This window comes from Giardia intestinalis, chromosome 5, assembly GCF_000002435.2.
Source record: "Giardia intestinalis strain WB C6 chromosome 5, whole genome shotgun sequence".
Classification (NCBI taxonomy): Eukaryota; Fornicata; order Diplomonadida; family Hexamitidae; genus Giardia; species Giardia duodenalis.
The window spans coordinates 3,273,020-3,295,751 of record NC_051860.1 but is presented as its reverse complement, the minus strand read 5'-3'; the positions used below and the strand labels follow the sequence as shown (position 1 = coordinate 3,295,751).

Below are 22,732 nucleotides of genomic sequence, written 5' to 3'. Positions count from 1 at the left end.
GTTACTTCTGTGACAGAGGTATCTCTAAATTTAAAATGGTCTTACATCTTGCGGAGCCCTTGTCTCTTGAAGTTATAGGATCATCGAGATGCCGACACCGCATTCTTTTCTTTGGCACTGTCTGGGAGGTAACTCTATTCTTAGGATTATTGTTATGGTCATCAATCTTGCCTTCATTAGCTATGGCTGTTGTAGGCCTCCAGCCCATCTCAGCTCTAGATGACGAAGGCGCGAGTAAAGTGCTACTACCGTAAGATGCACGTTTCTTATTTGCAGATCTCCGTGATTGCTGAAGAAGCAGCATGCTCATTAGATATGTGTGCCCACTGCCCCCTAGTGACACACATGTTAGACTCTCAGAATTTACGTAGGAGGAGCTGAAGGATGTGGGACCAGGCGAGACGAGGTTCTTAGTTATCCCGGTGCGCCTGGCGTTTAGTTTCAATCTTATTCTATCAAAGATACCGGCGCTGGCTTTGTCGCTGGAAGAGCTATTTGTTAGTGCATATAAAGAAGCAAGACTATCACGTGACATAGCGGGGATTGCTCCTTGATTAAGGGAATGTGCGATTCTGTCTCCTACAATTGCATATGCTTTTTTCCTTATCATTGAGGTACCGCTGAGAGGAGCCTCTATGTGTACTGGTGATGTAGTTACCTTTGGACAGTGGTCAACGTTAGACTGATCAACAACTTGCGACGTTCTCATGCTGAATTTAATCGCAGGCTGTTTTTGTTGTACCTTCATTGGATCTGCTTCTAATTGAACCTGAAAAGTACGTAAGCATTGAGTGGCCGGCCTAGTCTCTGTGCTCTCGTTGTTAGCTCCTTTCAATGGAGTAGCAAATGCTACCGGTGCCATCTCTGTTGAGCACGAAACTACATCTAGGTCGTAAATGTCCATGTCGTTTGGGAACTGATGTTGTTCATAGGGAGTCACCAATGGTGCAGTATAGGATTCTTGATGGGCAGATGATAAGCTATGATCCAGTTGACATGAGTGGTCCGAGGTCATGGTAGTAGTAGAACCTTGTAGCACGAGCTGTTCCTCTAAGCATGCATCACTAGAAACTGTCGGGCTCAGAATCAATCCACTATTTCCATTTGAAAGGTTGCTCATGTCATTGCTTCGATGAGCTGACAATTGGAATTCGTTGATATCTTGTTGCCCAATAGCTTGAGAAGGTGGAAGGCTTTCATAGTTTTGGCAGACAAGTTTAGAGAATAGCTCATTCTGTCCACACTCGCAACCACCACTAACCAGGGACTGATCATCGAAAAGGCTGGTGCTACTTAGTGTTGACACAAACTTCTCTGTGGTCTGCATAAGCACTGGAGAGCTGTTGGTGAGTGGCGGGTCTAGCTCTTTGAGCAGCGCCAGTTCTGAATGGAGAGGCTCATTCTTTGAATGTTTGTTTAAAACGGGGTCATCCATTCTGGAGGTAGCTCTTGATGTCTTGGGAGGAGATGTCTTTAGTATAGACTCACTTCTCTGAATCACATCTCTTGAACACTTAGTGAGCAAATATGGCGAATTGAGGGTAGCTCCTAGCCTTGAGAATGGGTTGTGCCCTTTCACACTAGGAGTTTTTTGTCTAAGCAGATTGCGAGTCCTCCACTTTATGGCAGATGCAATAGCCGGAACCCGTTCGGTTCCATCAGTTGTGGGAGGAACATTGACAATCTGGTCCCAAGATTGAGTGCGCCTGGGAAGAACCTTTGAGCCATACTGTATGAATGATTGTAAATCTGTAATAGCGTATCGTGGCTGAAGAGTTAGACACATGTGTATGCACGAATCATCAAAGGATCTAAAAAGGGCATAGCTGCTAGGTCTTCGAAGCATGGGGGTGAGAGGCCAGGGCTCTGTGTGTAGAAGACGGTTATCCCCGGTTCTCTTCTTCAAAGGTAACGAATCACCCCGCGATGACGAAGGTGCAGTGAAATTGATAGATTTTGGATGTGATTTATGATAGAAAACATACGTATCGTCTCTAAATGCTAGTGCAGAAAGAACATTAGAATACATACGTCTTAGAAGACTAGTCATGATATATGTAAACATACACTGTAGGTGTGCTGCTGAGAGCGCAGTAGACAGCTGGCTCACAAAGGTGCAAAGCGCGACGCTAGAGTTATCGTCATGTATGATGCGCTGAAGGCTAAGATGGCTTCTACGAATGAGCTCGTGGTATCTAGGAGCGAAAAATATTACGGCATGGGAGGGGGCAGAGCGATAAAAAAGTAAAAGATCATCTGTGTTTTGGACGGGGTCTAGCAACAAATTCGCAGTACACTTTGTATATGAATGTGATGGTCCGCGAGTAAGTCGCAGCTGCATGTGCTAAAGGACCTATGAATGATTTTGATCGCAAAGGCACACTAATGATGAGAGAGCTGAAAGTTAATTTATTAGTATTTAGTGTTTTCAAAGGACAATCATGGAATGCGCCGCGGGTATGGGATAAAAAGATTTTTGCCTAACAGTGAATAGAAGTATCTATCTTTCGAGATGGATGATGTCTAAGCTTTTGCAACGCCGATATTGCCCTCGCTCGAGGAGTCATCGTTCGGCCATTGTGAAGTCCAAGGGAGCATAGCTCTATAGGAGAAAGGCTGAGGTCGTGCATGATCTCCCGGTCACGAGTTTGTAAGGGAGATTCTGTGAAGGCGTCATAGCTTACAGGCACATCTCTAGCATTGTTAATGATTCCAGTGTGAATAGAAAGCCGAGCATTGTCCAAGTGGGATCCAGTTTCTGACTTAGCGATCTCCTTCAATGAATTGATTGGGCTAGGTTTAATCATGGATTGCTTTAATAGAATGGATGAGGAAGAAGACCCTTTGTTCTCTACTAATAAGACTCCTTCAGAAGCAGTAAAGTGTTTGCTTTTCTGTGAAGCTGAAGGTGGAGAAAACAACCCAGTCAGGTGCAAGTTTGGTGGGCTCTTAGTAGGTACAGGATTAACTGTCCGATATGCCGATCGTACTCTTGCATGTGGAAGAGAGTTACCGTGCATTTGAGCTGTGTGTACTACTGCATGAGGTGGAGAGTCTGGTGTTTCATTTGAGATAGTAGCTTCACTGCTATCACAAAAGGTATAGCGTTGCTGGTCCGAAGCTATATCCTTAATGCGGGTGTGCAGCGTTGCCCGCTTGTTGAATGAAAGAGCTGTTTTCGGGAAATGCCGATGCGGTGAACAATCAACTGTGTGACAGAGCCCCTGAGCAGTTCGCGACGGAGATGACGGTGTCAGTGGAGTGAATGTGATAACAGCTCCTCCAAGTCCATCCAACTTAACCTCTACAGATTGTGCCTCTTCATTAGTCCGAGGTCCAGAAGAAAAACTGGACGGGGACCCATCAAAGTTATGTGGCCTAGCTTGCCTAATAACCAGGGGATTAAGTGAATATGGTGCTGAGGGCTTATGAGTGGCCTTGACGGCAGTGTTTGTGAGAAGAGAGCGCGGTGATGCTTGTGACGATGGAGAAGAGGGTTGGATAAAAGGGCTGTATGCAATAGGATCAGAATCACGTATCTCAGCAATAGGGTAGAGCCCTTCTCGGTCACCCAGGGGTTTGACTATATGTGCTTGGCAGGTAGTGGAAAGGCTATCGTGTTGGTTGACAGATTCAAAGAAGGATTGCGAGAAAGGCTTTATATCAAAGCATTCATTAAGGTTTCGCTTTACGTGCTGAGTAACAGGCGTATTCATGCATCTTATTGCACCTGTGAATGTGCTCCAGCCCCCACTCTTATTGTCATTAGAGATATTGCCTGGCCATTCTTCTAACTCTATCTGCCGCCACTCTAGGATATCACCATGACAGATGGCCTTTGGGGCTTGCTCTATACTATCACAAGGGTCTTTCCCTTTAGGTGTCTGTGCCGCCAAGAAGCTCTCGGTTGCTAGCTGACAGGGCTCATTCCCAGCTATTGTAGAGGCGTCCAAGGCCTTACATATCGATAGGGTTCCAGTGGGAGTGTCTTCGTTGATAGCTATATCATCAGTGCCAGGGACGAGCGCAGGATCCCCTTTAGAACAAGAATCGAGGTAATCGTTGAGATTCTGAGGCCCAGAGTGACCTTTGCACGGGTGAAGGTTGCACAAAGACTGTGGTGGACTGGGCATTCTACAGGGTTCAGCTAATGAATGGTATGAATTCAAAGAAGTGTTGTAAAATGAGGGCTTCGGGTCATCTTCTTACGCTTCGCGACCTAAGTGAAGTAGAACTAGAGGATATTGTCTTTGAAAAGGCAGGGCAGTCCCTGTGGCGAGCTCGGACCGGTCTAGAGACGGCCTCTCGAGTTCCTGGTAATGTAACTGTATCAGGTCGGATTGGTTCTCCCCGTGTCATTTCGTTAAAGGATGCTCTACAACTAGAGAATCATGCCTTGGCTACTGAGTATTTACTTCATAGAGATCCGAAGCCTGTACGACCAGCAAGTGCACGTCTTGCTAAGCTTTTTCAACTACCGGCAAATGCGATTACCCAACGAATGATTGACGAAAGAAAAGATGAAGCAAACAAACTCGAGCAAGACGTAGAACTATTGAAAAGGAGAATAAACCGATTGAAACTCAAGCAGGAGCTAGAGGAGCGATCTGCTAAGAATATGGTAACTAGATTGGAAGAAGCCCAAAGAACTCACAACTTGCGAGTCAGGAGCCAAGAAAACCAAAGATTGCAACGAGAGCAGCGTGAGAAGAGTGTTGTCAAGCAACACAAGCAAAACATGGAAATGGCCCTAAGCATCAAAGAAAACATAAGAACACGTAAGACTGAACTTGAACAGTCCAAACGAGCATCGGTGGCCGTACTACGTCAGGAGCTGGCAGCAGCATACGCTACTCTTTCAGAAGAGTACGATAAAGAATTAGAGGAGAAGCACCAAAGGATAGTCCAAGCGCGAATACAGATGCTGGACTCCGAAGCTAGGTTCAAGGCCCGCGTTGTGGCCCAGACAGTCAGCAAGCAAGAAGCAAGAAAAGCCCTTCTCGATGCAGAACAGAAGAGAATTAGGGTCTCACTCAAAGAGCTGGTGGCTTTGCAGGACAGAGAGAAAGCCATTTCAGACCTAATAGCAATCCAGCGAGCCAACAAGACTGATGCTAAGCAAAGATTTACACAGCGATTGCAGAGCGAATCACCTCTACATCCTCGTTCGAAATCTGCTCCACATTCGACCTCAGCGGTGGAAGCACCAAGACCAAAAAATTGAAAATGCACCCAACAAGGCTTTTAGACATCAAATTGCGGCTTTTGCAACATATAATAGGAAGCCCAATGTCCCAGTGCATGGCAGATCTTGTTGATCTCTTTAAAGCGCTCAGCATGGAGCTATCTCTTGAGAAATTTGAGGATTGTGCTGGTGTGGGCGACGAGGCTGTATTGCAGGATTTACTGCCGGAATGTGTATGCAGTACGCAGCTCTTTAAACAGCTCTTAATCGATCTGGGCTCATTGGGGTCTACTCAGGGGTTTATCCTTTCGGTTTTTCCAGATTGTACTGAGATGCACTTGCCGACCACTGTTGTCGACCTCGGCCCTGGTTCGGCAAATCTATATAACCATCTATTGAGGACCTGTTGTAGGACCTGTTTGAATCGGTGTTTAGCCACAGGGATAGAAGGATCTGATCTCCTTAAGTTTCTGTTCGCAGACACTGGAAAGATATCGCTTCTCTCTACTGATGATCGCAAATATCTTATTCTGCTTATTTCCGGCTCTATATTCTCGTCAGCAGAAACAGCATGCCCATTCTGCACGCCGATGAGCGCAAACGCCTCAAGTCTTTCACAATTTGATCAGTTGTTACCGCAGCGCCAAGATTTCATAGACGACATAAGAAAGTTTTCAACCGATTTCGAAAACAAGCACGCGTCCCAGTTCTTAGGCTATACTATAAGCCCCACTGGAATTAACTTTCCTGCGTCAGCTATGCATCACTTATATCAGTCAAATGGTGCGGAGCTCTCTCAGTGCTCTGTACAGACATCTAGGGTCCTGGATATATATCTGCAAGATAGCATTGTCATTGACGAGAGAGCGTCACTTACAGCGGTTAGCGAGCCTGTCACTGTCATAGACTCTCGCCCAATAGTGGAACTGAGCAGAATGACTGCTACTAGTGGGGTGGGCGATGAGCTTGTTAATTGTAGCGGCGGTAATGCAGCGAGCTTACTGGACACCTTCCCTACAACTATCCCAATATCTGCAAAGCAGCGGACCGATCTGTCATATCTTTCTGAATTACCCATTGCGTGCGGGATAACCCCAACTGTGACGCCAGGAATAGGAAGGCATGTAGATCAAAACACACTGAAGCTTGATCATATGGCAATATCTAATAGATCACCATCGCCAATACATTGCTTTCACCAGGCCGTTGAGCCTGTTCCAATATCTGCTGTAACAGACTTTTATGAGGTAGACGTAGATAATGAAAATACAGAGGAATTACCCTTCTCAGTGGGTACAGCTCGTGCAACAAAGGAGCTATCGCTTGCTCAAAAAAATACACATATTAATACTGTAGTTATGAAAGAACGGCAAGATAAAACATGTCCTATTGAGTCAGAGCCTCATAGTCACACTACCATGGAAGAGGAGGTAATGGTGTCTTCTCTGTCTTGCATTCTGGAACGAGTGCCCAAAACCAAATCTATTTCTAATATATCTGCAAATAATATACAGAATCAGGACAAACAGGATAGAACATATCTAGAAGAAAGAGCAGGTTTGCCTCTATCTTCGCCTTCACCTTCGGATGCCCCCATTACAAGTCCGCAGCCTGTAACGGCAATCAAAGTCAGAGATAGCACATCAGGCATAGACGCAAGCACTGATTGTTGCAATATTTCCATTGCAAGCGCGCAACCAGACCTACAGGATTCCATGCTTAAAAAGGCGAGTTCACAGCAGCAACTATTCTCACCAAGAGCAATTGCCGTGCGAATTACTAAAAGAAAAAGCCCGTCTTTGTCCAAAAAACAAATACACAGTTCAAATTCTCCACAAGTCCCCCCGCCAGAGCAGACGTATACTGTTACTAGGATCCACCGGGTTCAACCCGTCAAGAACAGTGGACTTACTTCGGAGTCCGACCCTGCTTCTGGCTTTCCTGTCGAGGTAGAAGCTTCCGTGACCGGTGCGAATTTAGAGCACGTACATGAGTTGGAGCGGGGTTCAATCGCTTATACTGTATCGTCAGCCATTCACGATGCTATAAAGCTCAACCCCATGACAGCTGTTCTAAAAGTGGATTCAATAAAGATCGACTGTTCGGTCAAGGAGAATAAGATCGAGTCTGTTGTTACTGGCACTGTAGAAGAGAGCGTGCTGAACAACACCTCTCTAAGCGAGTCTGCCAATGCCCAATGCACCGCAACTTCGGTGCGGGACAGTCTATCATCGTCACTGCCTATTGTTCCCCGACCTCCAGTAGCTGCTGCCGTTGCTGCGATCTCTGTTCGGGCAGTGCTTCAAGGCGAGCAGCTGGATGGATCAGACACCTTCCAGGAACTTACTGGAAGTGTTAGGCGGCAACCAGAGGACAGGTCAGAGTCTCCCCTGGTTACGATTAGCGCTCATCCTTCCAATTATGCGTCCCCAACATTACCTATATCTCCCCTTCCATCTGCGCCTCAAGTAATCCTGGAGACAGCAACCAAAGAAGTCCCAATTGATCAAGAGAACCCCGCAGCAACAAGTTCTATTTCAGAGAGCCCACTACCAAGAAACAGCCAGATCTACATACCCCCACGACCTGATGACCCAAATGACTCTTGCCCCCCTATTTCTCATGCTCAAGAGCCTAAACCCGAGGACTCTACCGGTTTTGCAAAAGAGGAAGAAAGCCTTACAAGAGAGCCAACACCTGATTCCTCTGAGATAGCCACAGCCTCTCTCCACCAGCAGCAACCAGCTGTGGGATGTACCAATGTAAGCATACCAGAAGAGATTCATAAGGTGACAACCGATGAAGATGCTATGGATGCTGGTCCATCGGCACACAGTATAAAGAACATTAATAGCCCAGAAATACAGGACCTACAAGATGTTTTGCGAGAGATTGGCAATTCAATAAACAGTAGAGGCGCATCTCGGGCCACATCGCCGAACCACGGTGCACGATCATCAGGAATGCAACTTGTCCAGGCGATCCCCATCCTTGTTGACATGCTCGACGCAACTGAAGCGTTGATTCCAAGAGCTACTGCCCAGGCCAGTATAATGAATATTGAAGTTTCCATAGATGAAGTCAATGGAATGAGCAGTATTTACGATCAAGTCATCGAGGCCGAACCAGAGCCTGAATCTAAGGAGCAGCCGTCTCCCCAGCTCCATGACACTGTCATGTCTCCATCACAGTTGGAGGCTGACCGGATGCAACCGCTTAATGAGGTTCATGAAGCCATGCAGGATACCACGCTTCCCTCCCAAGGTGTTAATCCAGAGGAAGTTGGTGCTATCCTTGCCCTAGAGCTACAGAAGGAAGAGGGCGAGGTGAATACTCATCAGTCTCATGAGGATTCGGCTGAAGAGATACTCCTTAATGGGACTCCGATTACCAAGTCGCAGACAAGGCAGGAAAAAGTCAAACGCGGCATGTGTGGGAGCCGATCAGTTAGCAAAAGCGGAAGCCGACTGACTAGCAGGACAGGAAGCCGAGCAATCAGCCGCACAACAAGCGAGATCCACAGTGAAGTACCATCAGGAGCTACGTCAACGCGTGCTAGTCGGCGACTGGGCAAGATAAAGCTATCGTCAGCAGCAAATGTTAGAGACAGCTGTTCAGATGCCAAGGAACCGGCTACTCCAGAACCCAAAGACCCCGTAGACTTACCTGCAACGTCTCTTCCTGAAAGCATTGCCCCATCTGTCGACCTAGCCACTCACTGAGACGGTATATTATTTTTCCTCTACAATTAGGTTAATAGGTTTACAGACCTAGTGGCCGCCAATCTGATTTCGCATCACTTCAATGATGTCATTTTCAGCCATATCAAGGCTCTTGGGGGTTGCCGTATCAGATACCCTAGCACCGTTGAAGTAAAATCGGACGTCCCCTCGCTGAAGTGAATTTTTTGAGCAGTAAGCGTCGAACACTTTGGAGAGGGCGGTTGTCATCTTAACCTTGAAGCAAATGGCGTTTTCGTGCTCATCTGAGACCTTTATCATTATCTTCTGCGCCTGCTCGGGCTTGACTTCTGCTTCTGGCTTCCTTTCAATTGGGGGGACGTCTCCTTCGTCATCCATTTTATTTACAAATTCCTACAACGAATGTTTGTAAAAATGACGAGAACCGTCTGATCTTGTTTCTGTGGAGATGAAGTGAGTGGTATGGGCCTACCAGCTACAATTGCTTTCTCGGCGAAGGTAGGTTGCCCCGTTTTATCTGCTATCCTTAGCTGAGCGGTAAGGACTGGAGGCGCTATTTACAGGCGTAGAGGGTTAGTTGTATACGAAGGATGTATTCTTAATGAACGTGATGGCTGTCAGAACGAAACAGTTAGGTTACCATGACGTAGGACACGAGACGTGAAATACAATGGTAACTCTCTACCCCTTGCCTTTTAACCATTATAACGTGTGATATGTCGTACTATCTAAGAGCAACCTCTCTCAGCTTAGGAAAGTGTCGATATTCCGTGAGATTGCCTCTCTTCTGGCACCTTCTACCCTTTAACCACACAAGAATGCACTTTTCAATGATAGCTAAAGAGGGGACTCCATCTTTTGCAACCTAAACATCCCTAGGGGCACATTCGTTTTATGTTTGAACAAGCAATCAATTACTTAGACTAAAGACCAAAAGTACCTTATTGCGTTAATACTACAACCAGATGGCTTAGGGCTTATTATTATGCTTATTGCTAATCGCTTGTGGTTGCAGACCAGGGAGGTAGAGTGTAGACGTGCGTTTACCAGATCATAGAGCTGTACGTTACACCCAACAATTAGTATTGAATACTCTTACTGCTTGATCCTAACATCCTCTTTATCTTCTCTTACCGAGGTGCTGTTACCCTACGGCTTTAAAGCACCCCTTCACAAGCAACTCAACTGTTCTACAGTAACTCTATATTCAGCATTTTAGAACCACAATTGGCACATGGCATAGGCAATCCTCTGCCCACTAAGTTTGTTAGCACATCTATCTCTTCTTATTCTATAGTTCTCAGGAGCACTGGAGTTCGATGATCCTGGATGTTACGATTACCATCAGTAGAACTCAATTGGTTCTTGGCTGTTCAGCAGCAATTCGAACGAATAGAAGGGCTTCCGAGCATACTGGAACCTTGCACCACTGTCCTGTCATGCTTTCGGTCACTATACGATATACCTCAATCGATTGACTTCGATGGAAAAGCCAATCACTTGGACAATATGGATTGACTGTAGTATTGAAGAATAAAAGGTTCATGCGATCATATAAGTTACTACAAGTTTATCAATCAACCCAAAACTTCAGTCTCAACTCTCTTCAGAGCAGCTTTTATTACTCTACTTTTTTAATAGAAAAACGGCAAAGAACATTTATCCTAGTTAGCTCTTTGTATGCTCTACTTCCGAATTTACTTGTCTAGATCGTGTAGCGTCGTTTAAGCTCCTAAATAATTGCAAATTTGAAGAATAAAAATCCTATGACTGAAGACATCAAGGGCGTCGGGGAAGCACACCTTTTGGATACGCTTGTAGATGATATGGACATCCTTCTTGGGAAAGGTTCTTGTGGAGCTGTTTATTCCCTCAAGAGTTCGCCAACTGACGTGGTTAAAGAAATTCAACTGGACGGAGTTCCTCCCACTAGGCTGGAGTCCTTGAGAGAAGACGTTAACCACTTCTTACACTTGGATCATCCTAGAGTTATTAAATATCAGCGAGTAGTATGGCGTGAAGGTCTTTTGTACATATTTATGAAACGATACAGCCAGTCCTTGGATTCAGTCATTAAAATATATAAGAGAAAAAATCTTAACATATCTCTTGAAAAGTCACTCGATATCACCTGTCAACTTGCTTCTGCCCTGGCATATCTTCACAGCCCAGACAAGACAAGTCCGAAAGATGGCTCCTTACCCCTTATGCTCTACAAGAATCTAAGGCCAACTAATATCTTGACTGACGAAGATATCACAGCTGTTGTCATTACAGATTTTGGTCTTTGTAAGGATGAGACAGCGTTTAACAGCACTCCTGTTGATGCCTTACTCTACGCTGCACCAGAGACTGTTTTAGAAAGAAAGTATAGCCCCTCTTCTGACATTTGGAGTCTCGGCGTCATTTTATATGAGCTTGTAACTGGAACTAGGCCTGCATTTTCGCGTAGCGATCCCAGCGGAGCTATGTTTACTGACAACTGGGCACCTGACCTTAGCTCTGTGTCAAGCATATTTGTAAGAGAGCTCCTAAAAAGGATTTTTGTTCTGACGCCAGAAGACCGTATTACAGCAGACGAGCTTGTACATATGCTAGAGCTACGGAACAATGCCGATGCCACAATACTGATATACCAGCGCACGGAACAACTACATTCTCAAATTAACATGGTGATTAAACAATGTGACATGCTGGCTGATAAATGTAAGTGCTTAGAAGCAGCCCTGAACGAGTCTGCACAGACAAATACAAATCAACGTATTCAAATAGCATCTCTCCAAAAAGATCTCGACGTAAAAGTAGCTGGAATAGCCAAGTTTAAAAAACATTGCAATCAGCAATATTCTAAGATAGGTATGCTCGAGAAGAAAATCGTAGGCCTGGAAAAAGTGATATCTGCCTTGAAAGCGTCTAATGAGCTTATTATCCTCACCAGGCTGATGCGTGCCGCACACACGAATAGCACGGAGACTGTTCGAATGCTGGTCAATGAGAGGATTGGCATCAGCAGACGTGACGAGCAGGGAATGACGGCCCTCATGCACGCAGCCCAGCAGGGGCACGTGGGCCCCGTTGAGCTGCTTGCCGAGAAGGAGAAGGGCCTCCAGGACAATAATGGCTGGACCGCGCTCATGCATGCTATGCATAATAACCATCCTGAAGTGGTCAAAGTTCTTGTCCGTTATGAATGTGGACAAAGAGCTAACAACCGTACCGCCTTGATGATTGCTGCAGAGAAAGGATGCACGGAGATGGCTTCTATTCTAGTTCCATATGAAAAGGGTCTGACTGATAGCAAAGGCAACACGGCCTTGATGATTGCTACAATTAATTCGCATATAGAAACTATCAAAGTAATTGCCCAATATGAGTATGGCTTTAAAGATTTGCATGGTTGCACCGCTCTTATGATGGCAGTGAAAGATAAACGGTTCAAGATAGTCAATATCCTTGCTGAGCATGAGAAGGGAATAAGAGATGAAAACAAATGTATAGCTCTTATCTATGCTGCCCAGACTGGTCACAGGAAAATAACGAAATTCCTCATGGACTATGAGAAGGACGTTGTAGGGTGGACAATGCTCATGTGCGCCGCAGCTCTTGGAGATATAGACATGGCGTCCCAGCACCTCGACGAGAAGGGCCATAAGGACAAACAGGGCCAGACAGCCCTCATCATTGCTGCTCAGAACGGAAGGGACGAGGTCGTGAAGCTTCTGATGAAACATGAGGGTGGCGCCTCAGGATGGACAAATCTCATCTATTTTGCATATCTCGGCGATGTTTGTGCAGTCAAAGAAAACCTTCACGAAAAGGGACGACAAGACGATGCTGGAATATCTGCTCTCATGTGGGCCATGCAGAAAGGTCACAATGAAATCATGGAAATCCTCCTCAGCCATGAGCGGGGACTCAAAGATAAGCAGAATCGTAATGTTCTATACTACGCTTTCAAGAGTGAGCATACAAAAGATATCGAGGCCTTTATAAAGAGTGAAGATCCGACAGACGGGAATGGTGTCACCGCACTCATGCGAGCTGCTGCCAGAGGAGATGCAGAGATGGTGAAGCTACTTATACCAATCCAAAAAGGTCTAAAAGATAACAGTGGACAGACCGCTCTTATGCACGCTTTTAATAATAAGCATAAGGATATTATCACTATGTTATTGAAATACGAAAAAGATTCTTCGTGGACGTCACTTATGTGTGCAGTTATTGAAGGAGATCTGCTAACAGTTAAGAAGTATCTTCATGAAAAAGATGCGGTAGATAAAGAAGGAAATACTGCCCTTATTTTCGCTGCTAAGGCAGGTCATAGGGATATGGTGGAACTTATAAATCCAACAGATGAAGATGGTGTCACCGCACTCATGCGAGCTGCTGCCGGAGGGGATGTTTCTACAGTATTAGCTCTTATTCCTCTTCAGCAAAGAATGCAAACTACGTCTAATGGATGTTACAAAAGTGGAAAAAACGACTATCCTTTTCCCAAAGGTTTTACAGCACTTATGTTTGCTACTCTATTTAAACAACAAAGTGTTGTACAAGAGCTTGTAAAGTACGAAAAGGGAATGAAGGCTCCACATCAATACCACCACTATTCATCATATCGATACCACCATTCTGTATGTAATGACAGGACTGCCCTTTCAATAGCTAAGTATTATCAATATACGCGTATTACGACTATACTCTCTGAATATTCTGAAGAACATTGCGAATAATTTCAGAACAATCTCTTTTGTGTAAATTGTCTAAAGACGAACTTATCATTTGAACTAGGGAGTTTCTCAGCGTTGATTAGTCGCTGGTTGTATCCTTCCTTTATTCGTAGCGTGTGCCGCACATTACTCTATATTGTCTAGGGCGTTAGTCTTGCGCTTTTGAAGATCTATCTAGTACATGATACTGAGCTCATAAAGCCTATAGGTCACCAGTGAGTGACTTGTTTACCCGTATATTGCACTGTGTCGCCTGGGTAGACTGGGACACAGCTATCTGTCACGATGGCATTCACAGCCTAAGGGTAGCTTATCTGGAGCATAGTGTGTCTAAGAGCATCCACACTGCTCCTATCCAAGCCTTCAAGCAAGATCTCCTTCACGGCGAGACTCGGATAACCTTCGAGGGAGTAGACTACACCTGTGGCATCTCTTCCTAGCACGCCATTCAGCCGCTCGTGGAGCTCCTTAAAGGTGAACGGTGGGATGGTGGGAGTCACTGCAGAAAGACTGAATGCGTTATTGCCATTGTCGGCCATGACAGTTTATTTTCAAAAATAAGACCAAGCGATTGGATTGAACGAGTGATTGGGCCGCACCCTCAGAGGCTACAAGAGAGCACAGGCTCTGCCAGCCTCACTTCTCGAATCTGTGTTCACGACAGCAGACACGTCGTCCCATACACTGTGGAGCGCCCTTGCATGCGCTGGCATGGCGTCCCTGTCTGTCCTGGCCCGTTCGCGACTATCACGCATTACTAGTACTCTGCACCAGCTCCCCCAACTGTGCAGTCATGGCCATTCCACGTGTGCACAGGCCATCTAGCAGCACTCGCCCGCGTCCTCTGCTCCTCCTCCGCCACTCATCCGCGTGGGCTATGCAGGGTCTAGTGGCCTTCCAGCGCTGACCCGTCGGTGCTCTCTTCTGAAGCTGCATGCCCTACAGGATCACCCGTGCTCACTGCATTTTTAGAACCCATCACGCACCAGGGGGCTCCCTCGCAACCAGTGCCCAGAAGGTCACGAGCAGGATTCATCGGCGCGTTTACTACCTAAGTCATGCCTTCCCTCTGCATATGAACCACCAGCAGAGGAAGCCCACAAGGCCAGCCACGACAACCACCACAGCGACGGAGATACCTGCTATGGCGCCTGTGCTGAGGCCGCTCCTGTTGCCCCCGCTGGGCTTAGTGGACACGCACGCCTCACCCTCCAGCCTGTAGTCGTCCCCGCACCGGCCGCACTTGTTCTCCTCGCTGCACCTGACGCACCCGTCGATACTGCAGGCGATGCACTGGGAGCCGTCTGTGTTCGGCCTCTGGTCTTTACTGGTACAGGCCTCGCACTTGCCGCCTGCTCCACAGTGCGAGCATCCGTCAACGGTACAGGTGAAGCACCCGCTCCCAGCCAGGTTGGGCTTGTTGTTGCCGCTACACGCTGTGCATGTGGCAGGGGTCATGCCAGGAGCCTCTAGCGCTGCTGGGGCCGTGCATGCTGTGCAGCCATATACTCCCACATATGCCTTAGCGGTGCTGCCAGCCCCTATCACTGTGCCAAGGGGGTTCTCGCAGGCCAGGACAGACTGATCAGTATTGGATGCCCCCGGGACCAGGAAGTACCGGCCGTTCTCGCTGGGGGCGGTGCACCTCCCTCCCTCGGCGGTCTTGCACATGTGGCTGCCAGGAGCCTTCGACACATCATAGCAGCCGCCCATGTACAGGAAGAACCCGGCAGCACACCGGGTGCAGACGCCGTTCTCGCAGGTGTTGTCACCCTTAGTTCCTGTGCAGACCCCATCGATGGGGAACGTGGCGGGGTCTCCGCACAGCGAGCAGTACTGGGAGAACGCCCCGGCGCTGTCAACGACGACCGCCCCGCAGGCCCCAGACGTCCCCCCGCAGGCCGTGGGGTCCTCGCAGACCTTTGTGCACTTCACCGGATTGGTTCCCTCCTTGCGATAGTTGGACTTGCAATCGGTGCATGTAGGGGTTAGGCCGCTGTTACATTGGGAGCACCCCTCTATGCCATTGTCGGCTTTACTGTCGCAGGCGAAGCACTTACCAGCAGAGCCGGGTTGTTTCAGGAAGTACCCTGGCTTGCATGTATCACACTTATCATTTCCAGCTTGAGTGCAGGTGGCGCAATTCTCGCCACAAGGGTCGCAGGTAACTGAGTTCCCGCTTCCCTTTTTTATATACCCAGCTAAACAGGCAGAGCATTGATCCTTGCCTGGACAGCTGCTACACCCGGCAACGCCGCCTCGCGCATCATCGCCACATAGGACACAAGCCTTTGGAGGTGTTTGATCAATAAAATGAGTGCTAGTGCACTCTCCCTCCGCAACGCATGTCGTCGTCCCGTCTGCCGCTGTCTTCACTATCTTGCTACTGCTGCAGGTCTTACATTGTGGTTGACTAATAGTTGCATTGTACTCACAGGTGGCACAGTCAGCTATGTCAGTAGCGCAGGCCTTGCACTTGTCTACTTTTGGATCTGCATAGCTATCACTACCACATCCACTAGCCTCTACACACTCAGTCCCCTTCAGGAACTTCCCCTTGGGGCAGGCGGTGCACTGAGTCGGAGTAGCAGACTCACACGTCAAACAGCCGGGTCCGCATTGCACACATGCATCGCCCTTCTTGGCGTACCCTCCTTGGCATGCAGTGCACGTGGCAGCCCCTGTACCGCCACCTGGCGCCGTGCATGTGTAGCAGCCCGCCACCCCCGTGACTCCGTCTCGCGGAGCGACGTCCGAGCAAAGCACGCACTCGTTGCCAGGGGCTACTGGGCTGGCCGGGTTCTGGAATAGATACGCGGCGCCTGCCTTGCAGGTGGTGCACACCCCCTTGTCGGCCGCCGTGCAGATCTCAGACCACTGGCTCGTCTTGTAGCACCCGCCCATGAAGAGGAAGTACCCGTCCCCGCACTTCCCGCAGATAGTATCCGACCCCGCCAACGCGGTCCCGTCTGCCCTGGTGCACCCGGCCGCCGCGGCCTGGGGGGTGCCGGGGGGCCAGCAGAAGCCGCCGACCGGGACGCCCCCGGCCCTGCACTCGGTGCAGATCTCGGAGTACCCGACCGTCTCGCACTTGTCGGTCTGGCAGCTCGCGGCGTGGTCTCCGTCTGGCTGGCAAGGCGCTACGAGTGTGACTGCAAGCGTGGTTCCTACACACAGCAGTGGGTGCCGCCTCAGAGGGTCCGCCTCCGCCACCCGCTGTGTACCGAATGTTGTGCTTGCAATGGGGAGTGCATGTTGAGATATGGTCGATAGGCGCCCTGTCGACCCTGTGGGAGGGCGGCACTCGGCCTTCTTAGAAGCTATGCTCCCAGTAGATGGCTACAGTGAGCAAGCCCTGACTCGTCTGGCTTCAGTTCCGTACGTAGTTTATTGCTCAGTCGATTGTGAACAGCCCTTGAGGCCCGGTGCCCTAATCCGGTATTGGGGATCTGACTATGTAACACGCCACTGAAGTAGAGTGGGTGTTTCCAAAAGCGCGTGACTTGATGCAACTCTCCAATGCATCGGTTCGCCCTACCACGGGGGATGGCCGGGGCTGGCCTGGACATGGCTTTTCTCTAGTACTGATCAGTTCACAGGTTTCCTTCTTATGTTTACAACATACTAATAAATAAGCCAAGCCAGTCCTAGGCACACCGCATGCTGATTCTCCTGTGTGCTGCTGCATGTCTCGCCGAGGCGTGCGGGACAGGACCTGCATGTGTTAACGGAGACTGCGCCTACGGGGACGGAGCATACTTCTGCCAGTGCAGGCGGGGCTGGGCGGGGGCTGCGTGCGACGCTCCCCGCGCGGGGTTCCGCAGAGTAACTACTAATACTGGCAAGGCGTCTACAGACAGGGCCGTCAACTACGCCTGCCTCGTGAACGGGACAGAATGCACAGGGTCGAGCAAGTGCACCTACTACGCGGGGGCGTACTCGTGTGATCCCTGTCCCGATGGCTTCGTGTCCTACGAGGGCGAGTGCTTACCAAAAAAGTGCTTTAATAATGATGGTGACTATTCAGGACAGGAGGCAACGAAGGCCCCCTGCAACGGCCGCGGCCGCTGCCTCCTGAAGGACCCCGGGCTGGCCGGACTGAGTGCTGACGACTACGCGTGCGACTGCTACCCGATCTACCGTGGGGGCCTCTGCCAGTCGTGCGATGACGCCAACGCGATCGCTGCGGGAAGCTCTTCGTCTGATGCCCTCCCTACGTGCAATGCGCGGGCCTGCCAGGACTCGGATGGGGTCGTGTGCTCAGGCCAGGGAACGTGCATCCTCGACGTGGGCCTCAATCGCGAATCATATCACTACCGTTGTGTCTGTGAGACGGGATATACACGCGTTGGGCACAAGTGCGTCAGGACGGAGTGCGTGGCCACGATCGACGGGTCTCCGGTCGTCTGCGGGGGCTTTGGGAAGTGCACGGATAAAGATAGCCCCGGTACCTTCAAGTGCGTTTGCGATTCGGATGCAGTCCAGGTCGGTCAGTTTTGTACATACTCCGCGTGCACAGACGAGTCCCGCTCAAAGATCTGTGGTGGAGTGGGCGCCTGTGTGCGCAACGGCGCTGGCTATAGTTGCGACTGCCGAGGGCTTGCCACGGGCGACCTCTGCGATACTTGCACTGACAAGTCTGCTAAGATAAATGGCAAGTGCGTTCCAGTGGGGTGCCTCACCTCGGACAACCAAGAATCATGCAAGAACGGAGGAACATGCGTCAAATCCGACGGCGAGTACCACTGCCGCTGCCCGGACATGCTCATTGCCATAAACGGAGAGTGCACGTCCCCCGCGTGCATGGACGAGGAACTTGGGAAGGTCTGCTCGGGACACGGTACGTGCAAGACGGACGATCTACGAAATATACAATGCACTTGTAATCAGGACTATACCTACTTCGCCCCGGGGCGCTGCATCTTGAGCAGTCTGGTGGATAGCCCTGCCACGGTTTGCAGTGATCATGGACGCATTGTCGTTAGTGCTGAGGCTCCTTATACGATGACGTGCCAGTGTTCGCCTATCTACACAGGAGCTAAGTGCGCAGAATGTGATCAACAAAATGCGCAAATGATTGGCGAGAAATGCATTGCAAAGAAGTGCATTGTGCAGCAACAGCCACCGGATCCACAGCCCAGTCTGCGCATGGCTACTGCTCAGGATATCTGCGGGAACACAGGCACGTACACCACTTATGGAGATCCGAGCAATCCGTTCATCACATGCGTTCCTAAAGATGCCAGTAGCGGGAATGTCTCCGCCTACAACGGCACCTTCTCTGCTCCACGTGGATGTGTATTTATCAGTAAGATAGACAAGACAAGAAGGTTCTATTGTGGATTCCTTGAGAATGTAACAGAAAACCTGCCAACCAATAACTTGCCTACGTGCGCCAAACCTTCCGGAAAACCCGATCTGCCTGAAACATGTACTCACTGTCCAACTGACTTTCACCTTGTACACTTTGGGGAAAACAATAGCACATGTATGCACAAGAGTTGTCACGATGGCCAATCCAGTAGTCAGATGTGGTACAATTACTGCGGCGGTGTGGGAGACTGCATTCAGAAAAAGGATAAAAGCGGATACGAGTGTGATTGTGGGACTGCTGCCAAATGGGATCCAAATTTGAAGGCGTGTGTCACTGATGCATGCAAGCTTGACAAGAGTCTTGCTGGTCCATGGGCGCCCGAGTATTGCGCTGGGCCGTCTACCTTTACGCTCGAATGCACTGTCGGACGGGACACAACGTGGCAGTGTAATTGCACTGGGGACTATGTTACGTACAACAAGACGTGCATTTCAAAGAGTAAGAACGCTGATCCAAAGACTCAGCGAGCAAGGGGGCTCTGCGGTGGTCCTGGTGCGGGATATATAGACAGTACTGGAACCTGCGTCTGCAGCAATGGCTTCCTCAAGATCGGTGACATGTGCTACAGCTACGACTGCCTGCCAGTTGGCATATCAGATAACATAAGGAATCCGAATATCAACGTGCTTGTCTGCTCCGGAAAGGGGGTCTGCGCATACAACCAGCTGACCGGCCGGTACGGCTGCGAGTGCGAAAGTGGCCTGGAGGCCTTTGGGGGCTACTGCACTCATCCAGGATGCGCCGGAAAGGTAATGCATAACGGAGAAATTAAGTATGTTGAGTGCAAAATCTACGATGGGACAACTGGAGATTGTACAAACGATAAGGGCACATATTCCTGCAAGTGTACTACTCCGTATAGATCTGTCAATGGGATCTGTGTTCATCAGCGTTGCGTATCGTATGATAACGTCTATTGCGGAGGAGATGTCCTGGCTGCATGCGTGCAGGGGAGTAATTACTATTACGGGTGTGTCTGCTCCGAAGGCTATGAGAGGGGCCAGCTCAATTCGGAATGCATTCCAAGTAAGTGTGTTTACAGAAGGCTGCTGAGTGATCCCACTATTGCATGCAATGGGTTAGGAACATGTGGCGGAGAAGGATCTTTGTTGAAGAATAGGCGGTGTGAGTGCAAGTCTGGTGCTAAGCTAGTCACACTTAGAGATGTGAATGGGGAGTTGAGAGAAACATGTATATTAAGTGAGTGCATTTCTAGTGAGGACGGAGTGGAACCGCCGATTATCTGTGGAGGACTAGGCAGTTGTGGGCCCACAGGATGCGTATGCGATCTGGGGACAAAGTTATTTAAAAGGGCTTGCTTTGGTATCAACTGCTTTATTAACACCGTAGATGATAGCGGACGACTTGTTGAGTCTGTGTGCGGTGGCGAGACCGTTGGGGTGTGCACAAAGATAGCATCACACGGCGATCGTCGAGACTACGCTTGTAAGTGCAAGGACCCGAGGCCTGACGGGTATGAAGAACTTGATGGGTTCTGTCTGCCAAAAGCTTGCATGTTTGAAATCACAACCTTGACTAATCAGCAGGTGAGGACGATGTGCGGTGGAAAGCAGTTTGGAACATGCGTTCTTAATGCTACTCAATCATCCAAGTCATACTGTAAGTGCATAAATCGATATGACATTATTCAAATAACAAATGGAAAGTGTATGAAGAAAACCTGTCTTAGCGACTCTCTTTCTGGAGGTCCGGAGGGATACGTTGAATGTTCTGGACATGGGAAGTGTATAGGGGATCATATTGTGGGGTACTCGTGCAATTGTGACGAAAATTATCAAACGGTTGCAGACGATCGCCGTTATTTGTGCGTACCAGCTGTCTGTGTTGTATCAGAGACAAATTCCAGTACTATATGCAACGGAAGAGGGACCTGTCAGTTCAAGACAGACCCAGGAAAGTGCGAGTGTAGGCCTGGGTATGATGGTACCAAATGTGAGACGTGTGCAAATGGCTACAAGGAACACACAGATGCACAGTGCTACCTCAATGGCTGTCCGGCAGACAATTGTGGCACGGAGGAAAATACTAGCGTAGGAGCTTGCCAATTTAGCGGAAACAGTTTTGCTTGCGTCTGCGTCAACTCGAGCTTCGTCGTTGACAGTGCTAGCAAGAAGTGCCGAAAATCCAGATGCGTTTGGACGGATCCATACGATCAGACAGAAAAAACGTGCTACGGCATGGGTACGTGCAATGATAACGGCGAGGACACTGGGGCGTGTGTTTGCAACCCCGGGACAACCCTAGTCGGGACAAACATCTGTGTTTATAGCCAGTGCATCTCGGATGGAAGCGACTCCAAAGCAATATGCAAGGGGCGCGGGACATGCGTAGAGGGCCCTGTCGCCGGGACAGGACTGTGCAGGTGCGACAGCAGCAGATACCGCACAGACAAGAAGACCGGCCAGTGCTTTGTCAAGGAGTGCTTCGGGGCGCACGAGAGCATTCTTTCGGAGGTCTGCGATGGTGGTGGAACATGCAGTGAAGACACTAAAAAGTGCAACTGTAGCGTAGACGGCTTCCAGAATCTCGACGGCCAGAACGGCTGCGTGCACAGCAGCTGCGTCTCGTCGGACAACAAGCTCTGCAGCGGCTTCGGCGCCTGCGAGAAGACCGGCGACACCTACGGCTGCCTGTGCGCAAGTTACTATATTCTGGTCGACAAAGACTGCATCCCCACAAGATGTCTCAAGGACGGGAAGGTCTGCAACGGCGGTGGCACGTGCTCCGGCGAGGGATCCTCTGCGACCTGTAGCTGCAACCAGGGCTGGACCCTCCACGGGACTCTCTGCTACCCATCGGCCTGCGTTTCCAGTGGGACGCTCTGTGGGGGGAACGGCGACTGCCAGCTCTCCGACGGAGGCTCGTGCAGCTGCAGAAGCGGCTACGAGACCGTCTCCGGGGGGCTCTGCATCAGCAGCCAGTGCGTCCAGCGCGGCACCGACGGCACCGTGACGATCTGCGGGGGCAACGGCAGGTGCGTGTCCGAGAACGGCGTGACTCCCAGCTGCGTGTGCAACGAGGGCTTCTCTCTCACAAGCGACTTCGTCTGCGGAGTCCCTGCTCCATCCAACAAGTCATCAAGTACCATAACGATTGCAGTCGTGGTCGTCGTCCTCCTCGTCCTCGTTGCGGTGGCCGGCTTCCTCGTCTGGTGGTTCGTGATACGGCCCAGGAAGAGCGGTGAGCTGAGGGAGCGCGCCCCGCGGAAAGGCCCTAGCTTTAGTGGCTCGCAAAAGCTCAAGAAGCAAGCAAGCTCCAAGGCGTCGCTCCACGCCACTGCGCCCCTACTGAGCCGGTCATCTCATGCCGGTTCTAGTGTCCAGCTCTAGTTCGCCGCCATCCATGCAAGATATTGCAGCATGCACGAGTCGGTCCTCCAAAACTGTAAATCTGGGTATAAGACTCATTCGACTCGAGTAGAGGAATCATCTACTGAGAGTAATTGTCCCTCGCCTGAGGCGCATCCAGAGTCCGCACGGCAGCCCGTCCAGGCCTGATCTGTCCGAGGATGGGATGATCGTAGGCAGCAAGCAGGTGTTCCCCTCCACTAGTGCGAGGGACGACCATGGGCCCAGTGCGGTCGTCGGTGCCTGGGCTTGTGTCTCGTGCAACGCGGGCTGGAGATCAGACCAGCCCGGCGATCGGAGCAGAGCAGAGTCCGACAAGTGCAAGGCGGTGGGCGTGGGTGTCATCCAGTAACCAGATGGATACCACAGCGAGAGGA

The 22,732-nt window shown here is 49.7% G+C and overlaps 8 protein-coding genes and 1 pseudogene across 8 annotated transcripts; 4 read left to right on the top strand and 5 right to left on the bottom strand.

Moving 5' to 3' along the window:
* Window position 1: 1 nt before the first annotated feature.
* GL50803_0090659 (uncharacterized protein) lies at window positions 2–2,341 on the bottom strand (the record flags this gene model as incomplete). Its single annotated transcript, XM_038046399.1, has 1 exon — window positions 2–2,341. The coding sequence occupies one exon, from the start codon at window positions 2,339–2,341 to the stop codon at window positions 2–4; it is 2,340 nt and encodes a 779-aa protein (XP_037902342.1).
* Window positions 2,342–2,480: 139 nt separating this feature from the next.
* Window positions 2,481–4,133, bottom strand: GL50803_0016713 (uncharacterized protein; the record flags this gene model as incomplete). Its single annotated transcript, XM_038045880.1, has 1 exon — window positions 2,481–4,133. One exon carries the CDS (start codon window positions 4,131–4,133, stop codon window positions 2,481–2,483), a length of 1,653 nt encoding a protein of 550 aa, XP_037902341.1.
* A 50-nt stretch (window positions 4,134–4,183) lies between these two features.
* GL50803_0014534 (uncharacterized protein) lies at window positions 4,184–5,224 on the top strand (the record flags this gene model as incomplete). Its single annotated transcript, XM_001707563.2, has 1 exon — window positions 4,184–5,224. One exon carries the CDS (start codon window positions 4,184–4,186, stop codon window positions 5,222–5,224), a length of 1,041 nt encoding a protein of 346 aa, XP_001707615.2.
* Window positions 5,225–5,226: 2 nt separating this feature from the next.
* GL50803_0090665 (uncharacterized protein) lies at window positions 5,227–8,907 on the top strand (the record flags this gene model as incomplete). The annotated part of the gene is made up of 1 exon (XM_001707566.2): window positions 5,227–8,907. One exon carries the CDS (start codon window positions 5,227–5,229, stop codon window positions 8,905–8,907), a length of 3,681 nt encoding a protein of 1,226 aa, XP_001707618.2.
* Window positions 8,908–8,955: 48 nt separating this feature from the next.
* Window positions 8,956–9,264, bottom strand: GL50803_007760 (Sentrin; the record flags this gene model as incomplete). Its single annotated transcript, XM_001707567.1, has 1 exon — window positions 8,956–9,264. The coding sequence occupies one exon, from the start codon at window positions 9,262–9,264 to the stop codon at window positions 8,956–8,958; it is 309 nt and encodes a 102-aa protein (XP_001707619.1).
* A 1,388-nt stretch (window positions 9,265–10,652) lies between these two features.
* Window positions 10,653–13,616, top strand: GL50803_005142 (Kinase, NEK; the record flags this gene model as incomplete). Its single annotated transcript, XM_001707568.1, has 1 exon — window positions 10,653–13,616. One exon carries the CDS (start codon window positions 10,653–10,655, stop codon window positions 13,614–13,616), a length of 2,964 nt encoding a protein of 987 aa, XP_001707620.1.
* A 296-nt stretch (window positions 13,617–13,912) lies between these two features.
* On the bottom strand, window positions 13,913–14,152 carry GL50803_005144 (Protein kinase; the record flags this gene model as incomplete). The annotated part of the gene is made up of 1 exon (XM_001707569.1): window positions 13,913–14,152. One exon carries the CDS (start codon window positions 14,150–14,152, stop codon window positions 13,913–13,915), a length of 240 nt encoding a protein of 79 aa, XP_001707621.1.
* A 517-nt stretch (window positions 14,153–14,669) lies between these two features.
* Window positions 14,670–16,793, bottom strand: GL50803_00d111732 (pVSP; annotated as a pseudogene; the record flags this gene model as incomplete).
* A 480-nt stretch (window positions 16,794–17,273) lies between these two features.
* GL50803_00113531 (High cysteine membrane protein EGF-like) lies at window positions 17,274–22,337 on the top strand (the record flags this gene model as incomplete). The annotated part of the gene is made up of 1 exon (XM_001707575.1): window positions 17,274–22,337. One exon carries the CDS (start codon window positions 17,274–17,276, stop codon window positions 22,335–22,337), a length of 5,064 nt encoding a protein of 1,687 aa, XP_001707627.1.
* Between the last annotated feature and the right edge of the window lie 395 nt (window positions 22,338–22,732).